The sequence below is a fragment of the Curcuma longa genome, chromosome 2 (genome assembly GCF_044706935.1).
Source record: "Curcuma longa cultivar G26 ecotype Majalengka, Jawa Barat chromosome 2, ITB_CL_G26_1.1, whole genome shotgun sequence".
Taxonomy (NCBI): Eukaryota; Viridiplantae; Streptophyta; class Magnoliopsida; order Zingiberales; family Zingiberaceae; genus Curcuma; species Curcuma longa.
Window position 1 is genome coordinate 6,602,720 of NC_133862.1, and position 18,012 is coordinate 6,620,731.

General features: G+C 40.0%; 3 protein-coding genes across 4 annotated transcripts; all 3 read left to right on the forward strand.

The window, feature by feature from the left end:
- The first annotated feature begins 481 nt into the window (after positions 1–481).
- Positions 482–2,904, forward strand: LOC141822345 (uncharacterized). Of its 2 annotated transcripts, XM_074709789.1 has the most exons (5): positions 532–723; positions 800–931; positions 1,042–1,079; positions 1,178–1,244; positions 2,457–2,904. In XM_074709789.1, the coding sequence occupies exons 1-5, from the start codon at positions 544–546 to the stop codon at positions 2,802–2,804; spliced, it is 765 nt and encodes a 254-aa protein (XP_074565890.1). In that variant the 5' UTR covers positions 532–543; the 3' UTR covers positions 2,805–2,904. The 2 variants fall into 2 exon arrangements, with proteins under 2 accessions (XP_074565889.1, XP_074565890.1); XM_074709788.1 differs by having other exon boundaries at positions 482–931.
- A 646-nt stretch (positions 2,905–3,550) lies between these two features.
- On the forward strand, positions 3,551–6,236 carry LOC141821826 (uncharacterized). Its single transcript, XM_074709194.1, has 2 exons — positions 3,551–4,415; positions 5,604–6,236. Exons 1-2 carry the CDS (start codon positions 3,585–3,587, stop codon positions 6,105–6,107), a joined length of 1,335 nt encoding a protein of 444 aa, XP_074565295.1. The 5' UTR covers positions 3,551–3,584; the 3' UTR covers positions 6,108–6,236.
- Positions 6,237–7,195: 959 nt separating this feature from the next.
- Positions 7,196–11,885, forward strand: LOC141821885 (uncharacterized). Its single transcript, XM_074709261.1, has 10 exons — positions 7,196–7,783; positions 7,867–7,944; positions 8,825–8,866; positions 8,940–9,045; positions 9,599–9,663; positions 9,751–9,795; positions 9,869–9,976; positions 10,454–10,541; positions 10,774–10,820; positions 11,482–11,885. Exons 1-10 carry the CDS (start codon positions 7,196–7,198, stop codon positions 11,560–11,562), a joined length of 1,248 nt encoding a protein of 415 aa, XP_074565362.1. The 3' UTR covers positions 11,563–11,885.
- The last annotated feature ends 6,127 nt before the right edge of the window (positions 11,886–18,012 follow it).

Below are 18,012 nucleotides of genomic sequence, written 5' to 3' on the forward strand. Positions count from 1 at the left end.
TAGATAGCAGAGGACGGGCCGCCATTGGCACGCCACTGGCGGTCGCAATCGGGTCGGATTTTAACCAAATCGTGGTTGGAGATCGACCGAGGAAGGACCGTCATGCGACGGTGACCCGTCCTTTGTCGTCCGGTGATCGCGATTTGGTCGGAAACAGGGCCGATCGTGGTCGGCAGTGGCGATCGGCCATGTTTTCGATCAAATTCGTCCGATTTCGGGCACTATCCAATCGGAATTCGCCGTCGGACAGAGCACCGGCGAGCGACGCGTCGATCGCGCTTGGGGCGGCGATCGGCGGTGGTCAGACGGGGTGGCGGCAGCAGCGATGGGTCAGGACATCGTGCATGGGTCCCACACGGGGTGTCATGCAGGATAGCAATCTTATATAGGACCATCCTATATGTTGTCAACAATGGAGGGTGAAGTTGTCATTTTAATGATCTTGGGGGGTAAATTGAAATTTCATCAAAGCCATAAATCCATGGATGCCGCCTTTCGCCTTCGCCCTCGAAGCTGTCGCTCGCTCCCCGAGCTACTGGGACCATGCGCTTCCACTGGAGCTCCTCCTCTCTTCTCCCATCTTCTCTCCCCTCCCGCTTCCCTCCCCGGAATCCGCCGCCGGTTCTCACGAATAGACGAGTCAAGCAGGAGGCTGTCTCCTTCGCCGTCGCTTCTTCCCTGCCGCTGGGGGTCGCCGACCTCGTCGACCTCGCCCGCAACAAGGTACTACAGCAGACCGATAGCACGATTCGAGAATCAAAAAGCTAGCAAATTTGTGCGCTGTTTCCGCTTCTTGCAGGTACTAGTGGCGGCCGCGATCGCTGGTACCATCGGGCAGCTCTCCAAACCGCTGACCTCGGCGATTTCTGGGAAGGACATCGACCTCCGGGCGGCAGTTCGGTCGGGAGGCATGCCGTCTACTCATTCCGCTGTCAGAAATGTTTCTTTTTTAGGCTTCCGATCCTCTATTTTCCCCCCCTTTATTCGCAATTTTTAGGTCGAATTATAGGGCTTAATCAATTGTGCATGAATGTTTTTTAGGCTGTTACTGCTGCGGCCACTTTACTTGGCCTAGAGAGGTGAGAATGCAAACTGTTCTACGTAATTCTCCAGAGTCTTGTTACTGATATAATCTTCAAGGTCTAGAAATTGTAACTGTGCTAACTCATCTGTGCAGGGGATTCTCAGATTCGGTTTTCGGCATGTCTGTGGTATTTGCTGCTCTAGTTATGTATGATGCTCAGGTAAGCTACTTCCCTGTTTGGTTTCTGCCATATTTCTGTAGGTTTTATTGTCATTGTTCATGTTACGATGGTCATTCCTGTGAGTTAACTTTCTACTAAAATGAAAATTTTCAACTTTTTTTGTTGAAAGAGTGTAAGCCATTCCAATATCTATAATTAAAAAGCATAAGGAGAGGGTGGAGATCTGTATTTTGAGTTTTTTTTCCCCCTGAAAATACAGACACATGCTTGTCTTAAATAAGAAAGACTTAGTTGTTCTGTAATAGTTTTAAAAGAAGAGTAGATTCTGTGGAATGTAGTTGAATTCCATTGCCTAAGCATCGTAAGTGATTTGAGTGAAGCAACTGATAATCCTACAATCTTATATTGGTTTAGGGTTTGTCATTGTGTTACTCTTCTACTGAACTATTAAATTAGTTTCTTCGGCATCACCTTTTCGTGCTTGTTGGGAAGAAATCTTGTATGGTAAACCCAACCCATGGCAGAGCATGGTGAACGCCATGTATTTAAACTTAGCTTTGTTTGGTTTGTGAATATCTTTTACTTTAAGATTTCTTTTTTGGAAAATAGGATTCGGAAATTGAAAAGAAAACTAAAACAAAATTTTACTATAATTTTATTAACACCTTTGAATTTACTAGAGGTGAATAGTATCTAAAATCAATTGTCTCAATCAGATGTATCAATGGCATACCACATTCTGTATGATAGTTATTGATCTTTCTCAAATAATTACTGATCTAAGTTTGCATGTGCCATTCTGGTTCTCCAAAAGCTGAATTAGTAGCTGTCTTGTTTGGTTCGTGAATATCTTTTACTTTAAGATTTCTTTTTTGGAAAATAGGATTCGGAAATTGAAAAGAAAACTAAAACAAAATTTTACTATCATTGTATTAACACCTTTGAATTTACTAGAGGTGAATGCTATCTAAAATCAATGATAATTTTTTTTTCTGTCTCAATCAGATGTACCAATGGCATACCACATTCTGTATGATAGTTATTGATCTTTCTCAAATAATTACTGATCTAAGTTTGCGGGTGCCATTCTGTTTCTCCAAAAGCTGAATTAGTAGCTGTCTTGTTTCGATAAGTCTGTTATTTGCTGGCTCATCCTGTGCTATGATGTTTCATTTCATCAAATACAGAACATTTAGTCGTTTCCGTTACGATAAACACTGAACGATCTCTCACTTTTGCTTTCATATTCAGGGTGTCAGGAGAGAGGTAGGCATCCATGCCAAGATCCTCAACAAGATCCAAGATGACTACCAAAACAAAAGACCAAGAAGCAGTTCCTCCATGAATTGTAAAGAGAATTCTCCTGTTGTCTCCATTTCTGACAAGGAAGATTCATACTTATTCCAAAGCCCTGCAATCACATCTACTGAGGTGAAGATTTCAGATTGCACAAAAGTGGATAACACCAAAGAACCAATTCACATGGAACAGCACAGTCACAGTGAATTGAATGAATCAGTTGGCCACACAGAGATTCAAGTTATTGTTGGTGCCGTATTGGGTTTAGTTGTGGGTTTAGCCACAGAACTTGCTTTGTGATATGTTTTACTTTGTTCATACAGAAGAATCATCAGATCATTTTTCCTTTTTATTTTGTCAATTTAATTTTATATTGATATAAACGATATAATTTAGGGGATTGAGGTAAAAGGTTGGTTGTTATTGGTGTGAGTTTGATATTTTGCGCGACTCTTTCGTGCACGCCCGTGAGCATTACATCGATCCACTGTCCATTAGTGTCGTCGGCCACGCGCACAGATTTGACCATCAAAATGTGAGAATGCATAGTGTTCTGCGCTCGACTGATGTCGCTGCCTCCGTCGGAATTGCCATGCTGTCCGGCCGCCGGCCCGGGCGCAATCAACGCTCCGCTCGCCAATGCGTCGGCCTGCATCGGATTCTGACCACAATTCGGTCGGAATCCGACGTCGGCAGAAGCGCACAGTGAGTGGTGCGTCTATCGGGCCCAGGCCAGTTGCTGGACGGTGCGGCTTGGGCGGTGGCAACGGCGATAGGTCGGCTGTGTTGCTCACGGGGTCCAGCATCGCGAGTCGCGCAGAATATCAAATCCAGTTATTGTTGTATGTAAATGATATAATCTGTTTGTCTGTGAAATGTGGATCGTCCATTTTATAATCCGACGGATGTGTGAGATCTGATGGGGCCCGCATCCATCGTGAAGTTTCCAGTGAGCGGTGGCTTCACCGCGCGTGAGCGTACGTATTCGTCCACCGTGCTCTTCTTAAACCGGCTCGAAGCATTCCTGCGATCGGCGGTGACGACATTCCGAACCATTCTCGTCCTTCCGGCGACGGCGCCATGGACAGCCGCCGCCTTCCTCTCTCCGGGCACGACCGGAAGCTTGCGGAAGAAGTTATGTTCTTGCACTCTCTCTGGCACCAGGGCCCTCCGCCTAATCGCAACCGCTCCCGAAACCCTACTTTGGGTGCCGATCTCCGCGATCCCGGCTCCCCGCCTCCACGTGATGCCCGGAAGCGGAGGCGGAAGAAGAGGAGTAGAGGCAAGGTAGACTCCTCAGATCGAACCGCCGATGTCCAGCCCTCCGAGAGCGGCGGGTTGCCATGGCCCGTCGAAGAGTTACCACCGCCTTCCACCGAGTGGCCGCCGGAGAAGAAGATGCGGCCTGATCCGGAGCCCGCCCCTCCCCTAACCCCCGAGGAGCAGGCCAAGGTCGACGCGGCGATCTCCCAGCAGAAGGCAGTCAAGGCGTCTCAGCTCTTCTTCGAGGAACTGTATAAAGAGGACGAAGAGGGAGCCGAAGAAGACGACGAAGAAGCCATCGAATTCGAGGATGATCCGGAGAAATTGAAAATCTACAATTTCTTCATCGACATTTTCACAAAGGATCCGATCCTAAGGCAGCACTACGAGAAGAGCAGCGAGTTTGGGGAATTCAATTGCTTCGCCTGCGCAGGAATCGGGATGAAGGGCTTGAAGAAGTACAGAAATTGTGTCGCGATCCTGCAGCACGCGCATAGTACAGTGACGACCAAGAGGAAGAAAGGGCACCGGGCATTCGCCCGAGCCGTGTGCAAGGTTCTTGGCTACAACTTCACTAGGCTTCCGAGCCTGGTTCTCGACGACGGAGGGCGTCTCGGTGAGTCCTTGGCAGAGAATGGCAAAGCTCAGGTAATCTTCATGCTCATCCTTGACCTGTTTAATCCATTTGCTTGCAAGTTTATATTGTTGGTGAGTTGGGACGATCAGTTAGCTGTAATCGTAAAACAAACAATCTTTTAAGATTTAGCATTTGTGTAGAACAGATTTGACAAGATGGTCTTTTTCCTTCACACTATGCCATGCCTTTTAACACATTTGTTGCTTAGGGGATTGACAATGAAGGAGGTTAGTGTAGGTTACAAATTGTTGATCGCGTAGTATCCCTGATCAAGCAAGTATTAGTATGCTAGATTAAATGACTACCTGGTTCAGTTTGATTGTATCGTTCGACTAAAATCAAACAAAGATCGAGTCTTTACACCATGCAATCCTATTTCCATTCAGTAGAGATCTAGTTAGGAGTTGATTGCAGTTAATTTGCTATGATATAACTCTATTGCCACACTGTTAGACCTTGAATCAGGTTGTGACGATATGATCCATGCTGATTCATTTCAAGTGTCTGCATGAACGGCATAGAGAATCCAGGGTAGGTCTTCATAACTCTTCTCCAGTTAAGGCATAACTTCCCCTCATTAAGTTACAAAATCCAACCAATTGCAAGCATTTTGTTCCATTAATGGCTTCACTATCACCATCACAAAGTTCGTTTCGCATTATCATGCCTTGGATAATTTATGTTCTGATACCAAATGTAGCAATACACTCAAGTGAGAGAATTACATTACGAATCCAAAATGCTTAAGATTAAATTAATTCTAATTCACTCAGCTAAGTTTTCATTATCTGACAACTTTTCATGTTGAAATAAAATTTGGGTGTCACATATATCCAACTAGCATCCATGCCACCTTATGTAATCTCCCTGCATGGAAAGTTTCTGAACTTCCATCTTGATAGCTTCCTGGTATAGGGAATCCTTATGAATCCGAAGGGTACAAGAGATTTGTTCAATAACATTAGAGCAACCGAAAATTCTTTTCAAGGTCTGATTTAAGTTCTTACCTTTCAAATGATAAATAACAGATACAAGCATTAATTCTCAACCCTCCATGATTGTGTGTGAGCATTCTTAACACAACATTGTTGTGTATGTGGCTTCTCCTCAAAGCCTCATTGAGTAGGCTGATAACTTCCTGCAAATCCACCTTTTACTCTGATATAGCATTTGTTCCCTAATTTAAGTATCTCGTGCAGAAAGAAGACGGCATCGAGGAGGAAAACCAAGAACATGTTGAGAAACAGGAAAATGAAGACGCAGTCGAGGAGGAAAACATAGAAGATGATGTTGAAGAGGAAAACACAGAAGATGATCCTGAGGAGGAAAATATAGAAGATGATGTTGAGGAGGAAAACATAGAAGGTGCTGTAGAGAAAGCCGAGAACAAAGAAGATGATGCTGAGGAGGAAAATATAGAAGATGATGTTGAGGAGGAAAACATAGAAGATGCTGTAGAGAAAGCCGAGAACAAAGAAGATGTTGACCTAGTCGGAAACAAAGACACCGTTGAGGAGGAAAACATAGAAGACCCTGAAGAGGAAGGGGAAGATATTTTTGAGGAAGTGGAAACAAAAGATGCTGCTGGGGAGGAAAACACAGAAGATTCTGTAGAGAAAGGGGAAAACATAGATGCCATTGAAGATGAAATGCCACCAGAGAACATCACCAATAACCTCACAGAAAATCCACTCGAGTCATAGATTTTTCCCTCCATCCTTCCAGTAGATGCATTTAGTCTTTTGCTTGTAATCCATGTCGTCGACTATGCCATGATTCACAGGCCATTTTGTGCTGCCAAATGACAGCACCTTACAACTGGAAACCTGCCATGTTCCTTAGTTTCATTTCTGAATGTTTAAGTTTAATATTTCTGAATTGTCTGGTGTATATATACCCTAAGAATCTTGCCTAATTTGTATGATGATCAATGGGAAAAGAAGTTGAACATTGCAGATGGCACGAAGGCAATCCACCTGAACCCTGAGAATTCATCCTAACTGAAGCAGGACAATGGAACTACTAGTCAAGAACTTGCGATAAAGATACTGTGCTTCCGATTATAATAAAAAGTAGTCTCATGATTTTTTCTAAGGAAGTAATGATTTTTTTAATAAGAAAGTAAATCGAGAAATTGTAATTGATTGGAAGAATATTTTTTTTACTTCATATTGCACTCCTCGATTTTTTTGTAAAAAAGTGGAGTGGTTTCATACAGTTGACTCTACGATGATAAATCAAGCAACTATAGTTTGCAGGACAAGCCATTGTCTCGCAACCTTTGCTCGGCCGTTTGCCGCAGCCGCCGTTGTCCGGTGAGGACAACACCAAATGGAGGCCACCATACTCCCCTTTATCACCACTGAGATATTGATCTCAGTTGCTTATCCGATTTATCTTGGTGGTTGGTAAGAAACTTTCGTGGTAATTTGATACTAAGGTGTGATTATTCAACTAGATGTTTTTTTCCTTAAGAAATTTTAAAGATCTATGGCGTTTTTGGCTGATTTTTGTGCTCATATTTCTTTGTTCGGGCAAAAATATATATTTTCGGATTTTTTTTTAAACAAGTACTTATTCTTCATGTTTTTTTTTTTAAAAACCTGCCTCTTTTGAATTTATTTATTTTGATAAAAGGTTTGCTAAATTTTGGGGTTAAACTTTGTCTTTAAATCAATTTAATCTACGTTGACATCCTAAATCGGATCGGGTGCCATGAGGATCCAGATCCGAACTGTAACCTAAAAGGACACTCCATTTTCAGTCGCCCTCGTCCGACTCCCTCTTCCAAATGGCCCGCCTCGCCCACCTTCTCCTCTCTCACGCCGGCCGCCGCCACCGCCTCCGGCCTTCCCAACCCTCTATTTCGTCCACCTCCAAAGCTACTCCGATATCCATCTCCTTCTTCTGGCGATCCCTCTCCTCCTCAGGCACGATCGCTCCCGTTTCCTACACCGTTAAGCCCAAGGATCCCAACGACGAAGGCGGTCCTGATCCGTCGGCCCAGGGGGCTACCTCTCCGCCTAGTTCTCCCACTCCTCCGCCGAGTCATCCTCGCTCGTCGTCTCCGGATGGCGGTTCCCGCCCTTGGACGAGAGAGGACGCCCGGTTCGTCAAGGACGTCCCTTCTATAGCCCCGGTGTCTTACGCGTCTCGCGTGGCTCCGTTGCCGGAGTACAAAGCGCCGGATCCGCAGGAGAACACGGATGAGGAAGGGCTACTGCAGCGGGAGGCCAGGAGGATCCAACCACGGGGTCCTACGCGGAGCATATTTGCTACTCAGGAGGAGGTGAAAATTCCGTTCCCTACGCTCATCCCTCAGGAGAAGAAACCGCAGAAGGTTCCGATGGATTTGACGGAAGCCATTCGTCAAGTCAAGGTCAGCATATTATTATTATTTGTTGTTGTCGTTGTGCATAATCCAATTCTTACTGATTTTCATAATTTCTAGCCATTGTTCAGGCTAATGCAAAGTGTCGATTCGTCGAAACAGTTGAAGCTCATGTTAACTTGGGTGTTGATCCACGTAGAGGCGATCAGGTTTTTTTAATACTTTTATGAAGATGATCCTTAAATCAAGTAATTCTTTCCATATCTGTCTTGCTCATTCTTTATTACTGTTTTTCAATGGTAAAAACAATTATGGGTTGTTTTACTTTTGAAGTACTATTTTGCATCATGGCTCTATGTGCTCTATTTAGTTGTGTTGGTTTGCATAAAGTGCTCATATGGGTAATCGGACCAACCTACAAGATGGAATAGTTGCATGTATTGTAAGTATGCATATTATGTACATAGATAGCTACCAGACCTATCAACAAGACTGAATTGTTGAGCCTCTTGAAGAATCTGCTTCTCTCAGATTTTTATCCATAGTATTAATCCCAGAAACCTATTATCCCTATTCATTTCCTATATATATATATAGCTGTGGAAAGTAGAACTGATTGCAGACACCCAGTCGCTATCTTGTTGCATACTTCCCAGCATGGACTGATTTATGGAACCACCATATCATTTGCATCTATCTGCCATTTGTGATATTGGTTTAAACTCCATGTGTACTCCCACATGTGAGGTTGTAGGTTAATGAGGTGGACTTGTGGCCTTGATGAGGACATTAAGCTTTAATCGAGATAGATTGTAGGCTAATGAGGATTTATAGGCTTACATGAGTGAACTATTATTAACTTGGAATCAACATTTTGGGCTAATAATTGTGCCAAACGAAGTTGATGGATGATTTTCTCATTTGGATGTGTGATCATGATTGGGCATAGAGATTTTATTAAATTATCTATGTTCCACATTCCAACAATCAGTGGATCACTCTTTTGTGAGCTAATGTTGCATATTTTCTCAAAAAAAATTTCCCCTGGAAGTCTGGATATGTCTCTCAGGCAGCATCTCACTGTTGCAGATGGTACGTGGTGCCTTAACACTGCCTCATGGCACTGGAAAGGTATCTTGTATTACATTGGCTCATATTTTTCCATTCATTTTGTTAAGGATACTTATAGTCTGTGTTGGTCCAGACTGTAAGGGTGGCTGTATTTGCTGAAGGACCTTCAGTAGAAGAAGCCAGAGCTGCAGGAGCTGATATTGTCGGTGGCAATGAGCTTATTGAAGAAATAAAAAGCGGTATTACAACTTCACCTATGATAGAAAATTCTCAAGTTTCAAGTAATTTTGATATTGCTACATTTTTCTCTTGTCTCAAAGGTTGAAATTGGCACAACTTTGTTCATTATTACAAAACAGTTATACTATTTTCGAACAGCCTTTAATTGTCATTATACTAGATGACAGGACGTTATATTCCTATTCCATATTTAATCCTTGTCCAAGTTGAATTTCTAATTAGTTTCCAGCAAGTTAGAATGCATTCAGTTTAATAGTCTTTACTACTTAAGTCTTTTATATTTATGCACTTGTCCTAGGGCATCCTAAAATACATTTTAGACACACGTTATTAGATTTTTCTTCCTATTTGTTCTCTGCTTGTCTTTATTATGTTTGCACCTTTATGGGAGTATTTTGGATAATGCATATCCAGTTGTTTGGTTCCCCAATATGTCTTGATATACATTCACTTTTCAGGTTTTAATGGCTGTTAATGACTGTTTGTTTGCACTTCTTGTAACTATTTATTCCTTTCTGATTTGTTTAACCATGACATAAAATCTGTATGTAGGAGGTGGCAAACTTAACTTTGACAAGTGCATAGCAACCCCTATGTTCATGCCTCGTCTGTCAAAGGTTTTGTACCATGGAACATGAGTTCTGCACCTTTTTTTGCTTCTCTATGCATGCTTCATTACTTTGCTTGTGCTGTTCTATTTTCAGATTGCTAGGATCCTTGGCCCTCGAGGTTTGATGCCGAATCCAAAAGTAAGTTTCTTCTAATTTTCACTAAAGATTATGAAACATGCATTGCTGATTCTAAATCTTCTTTTTTATATAGTTAGGGTCTGTCACAAGTGATGTTTCAGGAGCTGTAAAAGCAGCAAAATCTGGTCGTATTGACTTTAAGATCGACAAGACTGCTATTGTTCATGTAGGCCTCGGAAAGGTATGATTACTCATGTATTGATTTTTTTATCATATTAAAATGTATTAGCATATCCTGCCATATATGCATATTGTTGTTCCACACTAGGCTCTAATTCATTTTACTGTTGGAGTGATGTTCAAGACACTGAATTTCTATCCTGGTTCACAAATTCCTAAAATAGGTTCTGCTGGTTACTGGTAGGAGACCATGACTAACATATGTTTGCTGCTTGATGTCGTGGACTTTGATATATGTCACATATCACATACAATTGATCATGCCTGCAAAAGAATTGTGGTTAACGAATAGATTGGTTGTATTATGTTCACACTAATCTTTATTCTAAATATGACAAATAGTGTGATTCCATATGTATGTGTTATTTTTACTATATGTTTCTAGATACTCTTTGAGAGTTGGACTATCTTCTTTCAAACCAACTCAAGTCAACAGTTGCGATTGATGAAACTAATTCGTTCTTGTCACATTTTCCAGGTCAATTTTTCTGAGGAGTCTCTTCGTGAAAACATTGGAGCTTTTGTACACTCACTATTGGTTGCAAAACCTGTTGGACTTAAAAAGAGTATCTATCTTCGTGATCAGTTTCCAATTTGATGATATTTTTTTATTGTCATCTGCATTAAGAAGTGATTTTATACTATTAAATCGGCCGAATAAATTAACTTAAGGAATGCTAGCTGTTGTTCTGATATGAGCACCATTTGTCTTTAAATATTCGACTAAACATCTACTGCTTAAAGAAATTTTTTTTCCATATTTTAAATGATCTATTCACATATTTCTTGTTATTGCAGCCTCCAAATATGCTGGATACGTCAAGAACTTCACTTTAAGTAGCACAGTGAGTAACTCTCAATCAAATCCATTAAATAAAAGTCAAGTCTGTAAAATTCCAAACACTGCAAAATTTTCAATTTTCGTAGCACTACTGATCATGTAGGTCCCTTGAAAAAAAAAAAAAAAAGAACAGCTAAAATGTCGGAATGAATGCTATAGTCCAATATTTTATTTAGTACTAATTCAGATGATTGCCAGGTGAAAGGATAATATCATACCATCTTGTCAGCCTAAATCATGATTTTTCTAGTTTCATCTTCATTGTTTCATCTTTATGCAATAAATGACAGCATAAGATATGCTTATGATCACACAAGGATCATGTGTTATTTTCTTCATATTGTATATTGCTTAAATTTACATATATTCATCCGCTTGGTGTGGTCTTTCTGTTTTTAAGTTGTTAATTGTTTTAAATTTGATGACATTGTAGTGAAACAATAGTAAGATTATTGTCCAAAACACTCAAAGTCTAAGTTAATGGCAATTCACTCATCTAACTGGTAAAGATTCTTTATGAGCGTATAATTCACCATGTGAGAATTGGAAGATAAGCATGAATTCCTTTCAGTATAGACAATAACCAGTACCTTTTTTCTGCTTCTTTATCTTGTTTTTCCATCATCATCGTCTTTAAACCAATAATTGCATCATCTTTGTTACAGATGGGACCTGGATTTCCAATCACAATACAGTCACTCTCAGTAGCTGCTGACAACTACAACAAGGTCCATGCAAAACAGTGAAACTCTGTTGTACTGGGAGTCGCACACAATTTTGTCAACTGGCACGCAATTCCAGTAGAGCGTCAGCAAAATTCCTGGCACGCTATTGTTGTTTTCTTAGTCTCTCCATTTAGTGACGATTTGGCTAAATTTGCTTTCTCAGACAGCAAAAAATCTGGAGGACTCAAGAGTTGCTTCCACTATTTGTCCTCATCCAGAGTTGATAAACAGTGCTCATGTTCAAATTAGATTCCACTATTTGTACTAAATTAGTATTATTTTTCAATAATTTCTTGTTAGTTCTTAAAATAGCTTAACCATAATAACCTTCTTCTAGGTAAAAGCACTGCGTTCATTTCAATACTCGATTCACTATTTTCATGCTTTGCTTTACCTTACAATGCAAAATTCATTCCTCAATTTTTGATCATTATTTAAATACATAAATTATCGTACGCCAGGGGGTTTTTTATACTATCATACATAAATTTGTACTAATTTATTTAAATTTGTCCAATAAATTAAAAGACAATTAATATGTTGATTTTTGATGAAAAATGATTAAATTAAAAGATTAATATACATCTTTGAAAATATACTCAAATCATATAATAATTATTGAGTAGGTAATTAATGTATATCTCTATGGATTTAGTGTAAATAACAATACTCTTATTCATCCAAAAAAAGAATTGTCACTAGTTGACTACAGTGAAGAAAGATATTATGTGAAGTTCGTTGAAATTTAATTTTGCCCCCTTTAATAAATGTGTTCCGTGCTCACTAATTTTTCTATAAAGTGAATGTTATGTGGTGTTCGTTAAAATAATTTTTCTATTTTAGTTTCTATAAAGCGAATGTCAACTAGATTGTTTCAACAAGAACAAACAAAAAGAAAACTCGTAGATTGTTTCAACAAGAACAAGCAAAAAGAAAACTCGTAGATTGTTTCAACAAGAACTCTTCCCCGTGCAGTGTGCTAGTTGTTATGTGGTGTGCGGAACAACATTTCAGCGCAGAAGAACAAGACGAAATACCCGATGAGTCCGCTCAACAAGAACAAGTAAAAAGAAAACTCGTAGATTGTTTCAACAAGAACAAGCAAAAAGAAAACTCGTAGATTGTTTCAACAAGAACTCTTCCCCGTGCAGTGTGCTAGTTGTTATGTGGTGTGCGGAACAACATTTCAGCGCAGAAGAACAAGACGAAATACTCGATGAGTCCGCTCAACAAGAACAAGTAAAAAGAAAACTCGTATATTGTTTCAACAAGAACAAGCAAAAAGAAAACTCGTAGATTGTTTCAACAAGAACTCTTCCCCGTGCAGTGTGCTAGTTGTTATGTGGTGTGCGGAACAACATTTCAGCGCAGAAGAACAAGATGAAATACCCGATGAGTCCGCTCAACAAGAACAAGTAAAAAGAAAACTCGTAGATTGTTTCAACAAGAACAAGCAAAAAGAAAACTCGTAGATTGTTTCAACAAGAACTCTTCCCCGTGCAGTGTGCTAGTTGTTATGTGGTGTGCGGAACAACATTTCAGCGCAGAAGAACAAGACGAAATACCCGATGAGTCCGCTCAACAAGAACAAGTAAAAAGAAAACTCGTAGATTGTTTCAACAAGAACAAGCAAAAAGAAAACTCGTAGATTGTTTCAACAAGAACTCTTCCCCGTGCAGTGTGCTAGTTGTTATGTGGTGTGCGGAACAACATTTCAGCGCAGAAGAACAAGACGAAATACCCGATGAGTCCGCTCAACAATAACAAGTAAAAAGAAAACTCGTAGATTGTTTCAACAAGAATAAGCAAAAAGAAAACTCGTAGATTGTTTCAACAAGAATTCTTCCCCGTGCAGTGTGCTAGTTGTTATGTGGTGTGCGGAACAACATTTCAGCGTAGAAGAACAAGACGAAATACCCGATGAGTCCGCTCAACAAGAACAAGTAAAAAGAAAACTCGTAGATTGTTTCAACAAGAACAAGCAAAAAGAAAACTCGTAGATTGTTTCAACAAGAACTCTTCCCCGTGTAGTGTGCTAGTTGTTATGTGGTGTGCGGAACAACATTTCAGCGCAGAAGAACAAGACGAAATACCCGATGAGTCCGCTCAACAAGAACAAGTAAAAAGAAAACTCGTATATTGTTTCAACAAGAACAAGCAAAAAGAAAACTCGTAGATTGTTTCAACAAGAACTCTTCCCCGTGCAGTGTGCTAGTTGTTATGTGGTGTGCGGAACAACATTTCAGCGCAGAGAACAAGACGAAATACCCAATGAGTCCGCTCAACAAGAACAAGTAAAAAGAAAACTCGTAGATTGTTTCAACAAGAACAAACAAAAAGAAAACTCGTAGATTGTTTCAACAAAAACTCTTCCCCGTGCAGTGTGCTAGTTGTTATGTGGTGTGCGGAACAACATTTCAGCGCAGAAGAACAAGACGAAATACCCGATGAGTCCGCTCAACAAGAACAAGTAAAAAGAAACTCGTAGATTATTTCAACAAGAACAAGCAAAAAGAAAACTCGTAGATTGTTTCAACAAGAACTCTTCCCCGTGCAGTGTGCTAGTTGTTATGTGGTGTGCGGAACAACATTTCAGCGCAGAAGAACAAGACGAAATACCCGATGAGTCCGCTCAACAAGAACAAGTAAAAAGAAAACTCGTAGATTGTTACAACAAGAACAAGCAAAAAGAAAACTCGTAGATTGTTTCAACAAGAACTCTTCCCCGTGCAGTGTGCTAGTTGTTATATGGTGTGCGGAACAACATTTCAGCGCAGAGGAACAAGACGAAATACCCGATGAGTCCACTCAACAAGAACAAGTAAAAAGAAAACTCGTAGATTGTTTCAACAAGAACAAGCAAAAAGAAAACTCGTAGATTGTTTCAACAAGAACTCTTCCCCGTGCAGTGTGCTAGTTGTTATGTGGTGTGCGGAACAACATTTCAGCGCAGAAGAACAAGACGAAATACCCGATGAGTCCGCTCAATAAGAACAAGTAAAAAGAAAACTCGTAGATTGTTTCAACAAGAACAAGCAAAAAGAAAACTCGTAGATTGTTTCAACAAGAACTCTTCCCCGTGCAGTGTGCTAGTTGTTATGTGGTGTGCGGAACAACATTTCAACGCAGAAGAACAAGACGAAATACCCGTTGAGTCCGCTCAACAAGAACAAGTAAAAAGAAAACTCGTAGATTGTTTCAACAAGAACAAGCAAAAAGAAAACTCGTAGATTGTTTCAACAAGAACTCTTCCCCGTGCAGTGTGCTAGTTGTTATGTGGTGTGCGGAACAACATTTCAGCGCAGAAGAACAAGACGAAATACCCGATGAGTCCGCTCAACAAGAACAAGTAAAAATAAAACTCGTAGATTGTTTCAACAAGAATAAGCAAAAAGAAAACTCGTAGATTGTTTCAACAAGAACTCTTCCCTAGGGCTGGGTCGGTACGGTATACCGAATTTTGCATACGATACCGTATACCGTATCGAAAATTTCGGCATAAAAAAATCTATACCGTTACCATATCGAAAATTCGGTATACCGGAATTTCGGTATACCAAAATTTTCGGTATACCGAATATACCGAATTTTCGATATATTACACCGAAAATACTGAAAATTTTGGTATACTGATAATTTCGGTACGGTATTATACCGAAAATGTTGGTATACCGAAATATCGAAAAATAATAATTTCATACCGATACCGATACCGAAAAATTCGGTACGGTATTATACCGTACCGAAATTTTCGGTATACTGAAATTTTCGATATGGACGGTAAATATCGGTATGGTATCTGCGGTATACCGAAAATTTGGTATTTTTTCCCACCCCTACTCTTCCCCGTGCAGTGTGCTAGTTGTTATGTGGTGTGCGGAACAACATTTCAGCGCAGAGGAACAAGACGAAATACCCGATGAGTCCGCAGGCAAATAAGAGAGCAGTGCCTTGGCTATGTGCCAACATCTTCAGATAGCGGATATGTTCCCCAGCGGTGCAACTACTCGGCCCCTCCTCGCAGATCTTCACCATTTCCTGCTTCCAGTATGTATCGGCGAGGAGGAAGCAGAAGAAAGGGACCGCCCCGGAGAGGTACCCGATAATAGCCCACCGTAATGCGAGCGCCATGATGAAGTTGACGACGAGTGTAACCAAGAACCTAATTTATTTATAGATAAATTTTTGACAAACAATTAGGGCTTTGCGCGTAGGGCTGGGTCGGTACGGTATACCGAATTTTGCATACGATACCGTATACCGTATCGAAAATTTAGGCATAAAAAAATCTATACCGTTACCATATCGAAAATTCGGTATACCGGAATTTCGGTATACCGAAATTTTTGGTATACCGAATATACCGAATTTTCGATATATTACACCGAAAATACTGAAAATTTTGGTATACTGATAATTTCGGTACGGTATTATACCAAAAATGTTGGTATACCGAAATATCAAAAAAATAATAATTTCATACCGATACCGATATCGAAAAATTCGGTACGGTATTATACCGTACCGAAATTTTCGGTATACTGAAATTTTCGATATGGACGGTAAATATCGGTATGGTATCTGCGGTATACCGAAAATTTGGTATTTTTTCCCACCCCTACTCTTCCCCGTGCAGTGTGCTAGTTGTTATGTGGTGTGCGGAACAACATTTCAACGCAGAGGAACAAGACGAAATACCCGATGAATCCGCAGGCAAATAAGAGAGCAGTGCCTTGGCTATGTGCCAACATCTTCAGATAGCGGATATGTTCCCCAGCGGTGCAACTACTCGGCCCCTCCTCGCAGATCTTCACCATTTCCTGCTTCCAGTATGTATCGGCGAGGAGGAAGCAGAAGAAAGGGACCGCCCCGGAGAGGTACCCGATAATAGCCCACCGTAATGCGAGCGCCATGATGAAGTTGACGACGAGTGTAACCAAGAACCTAATTTATTTATAGATAAATTTTTGACAAACAATTAGGGCTTTGCGCGTAGGGCTGGGTCGGTACGGTATACCGAATTTTGCATACGATACCGTATACCGTATCGAAAATTTCGGCATAAAAAAATCTATACCGTTACCATACCGAAAATTCGGTATACCGGAATTTCGGTATACCGAAATTTTCGGTATACCGAATATACCGAATTTTCGATATATTACACCGAAAATACTGAAAATTTTGGTATACTGATAATTTCGGTACGGTATTATACCGAAAATGTTGGTATACCGAAATATCGAAAAATAATAATTTCATACCGATACCGATACCGAAAAATTCGGTACGGTATTATACCGTACCGAAATTTTTGGTATACTGAAATTTTCGATATGGACGATAAATATCGGTATGGTATCTGCGGTATACCGAAAATTCGGTATTTTTTCCCACCCCTATTTGCGCGGCCACATTCTGGAATTGGGCGATAGGAGAAGTTTCTCTGCGTTTTTCTCTATTGCTGTTTTGGGTTTTTCTTACAGGAAAACAAGATTAACTCCTCGACATCTTCCGCTCCAGGTATTTTAACATCTAATTCTCTTTATAGTAATTTTGATCATTCATCGTATCTTGAATTAGATGTATAATTTTTCCTTCATTGCTTTCTCAGACAGCAAAAAATCTGGAGGACTCGAGAGTTGCTTCCACTATTTGTCGTCATCCAGAGTTGATAAACAGTGCTCAGGTTCAAATTAGATTCCACTATTTGTACTAAATTAGTGTTATTTTTCAATAATTTCTTGTTAGTTCTTAAAATAGCTTAACCATAATAACCTTCTTCTAGGTAAAAGCACTGCGTTCATTTCAATACTCGATTCACTATTTTCATGCTTTGCTTTACCTTACAATGCAAAATTCATTCCTCAATTTCTGATCATTATTTAAATACATAAATTATCGTACGCCAGGGGGTTTTTTATACTATCATACATAATTTTGTACTAATTTATTTAAATTTGTACAATAAATTGAAAGACAATTAATATGTTAATTTTTGATTAAAAATGATGCTTTAAATTAAAAGATTAATATACATCTTTGAAAATATACTTAAATCATATAATAATTATTTGAGTATGTAAAAAATGTATATCTCTATGGATTTATTATAAATAACAATACTCCTATTCATCAAAAGATAAAATCCGTCACTTAAGTAGTTTTACACGGTTGATTTTATGATCATTCATGAAGAGGTAATTTATGAAGTTGTAGTTGCCAGTTGGCTACTGTGAAGAAGGATATTGTCTCAGGTTCGTCGAGATTCGACTATATCTATTTCAGCAAGTCTGTTTCGTACTAACCAATTCTTTTGTTAAAAAATGGAATCTGCCATTTCAGCGGTTTCATACAGTCGGTTCCATGATCATATGAAGAGGTAAATCAAAAAACTACAATTACCTAACCAACTCAAATATACCTGTGTAAATCGAGAAACTATAGTTGCCTAACCAACTCAAATATATC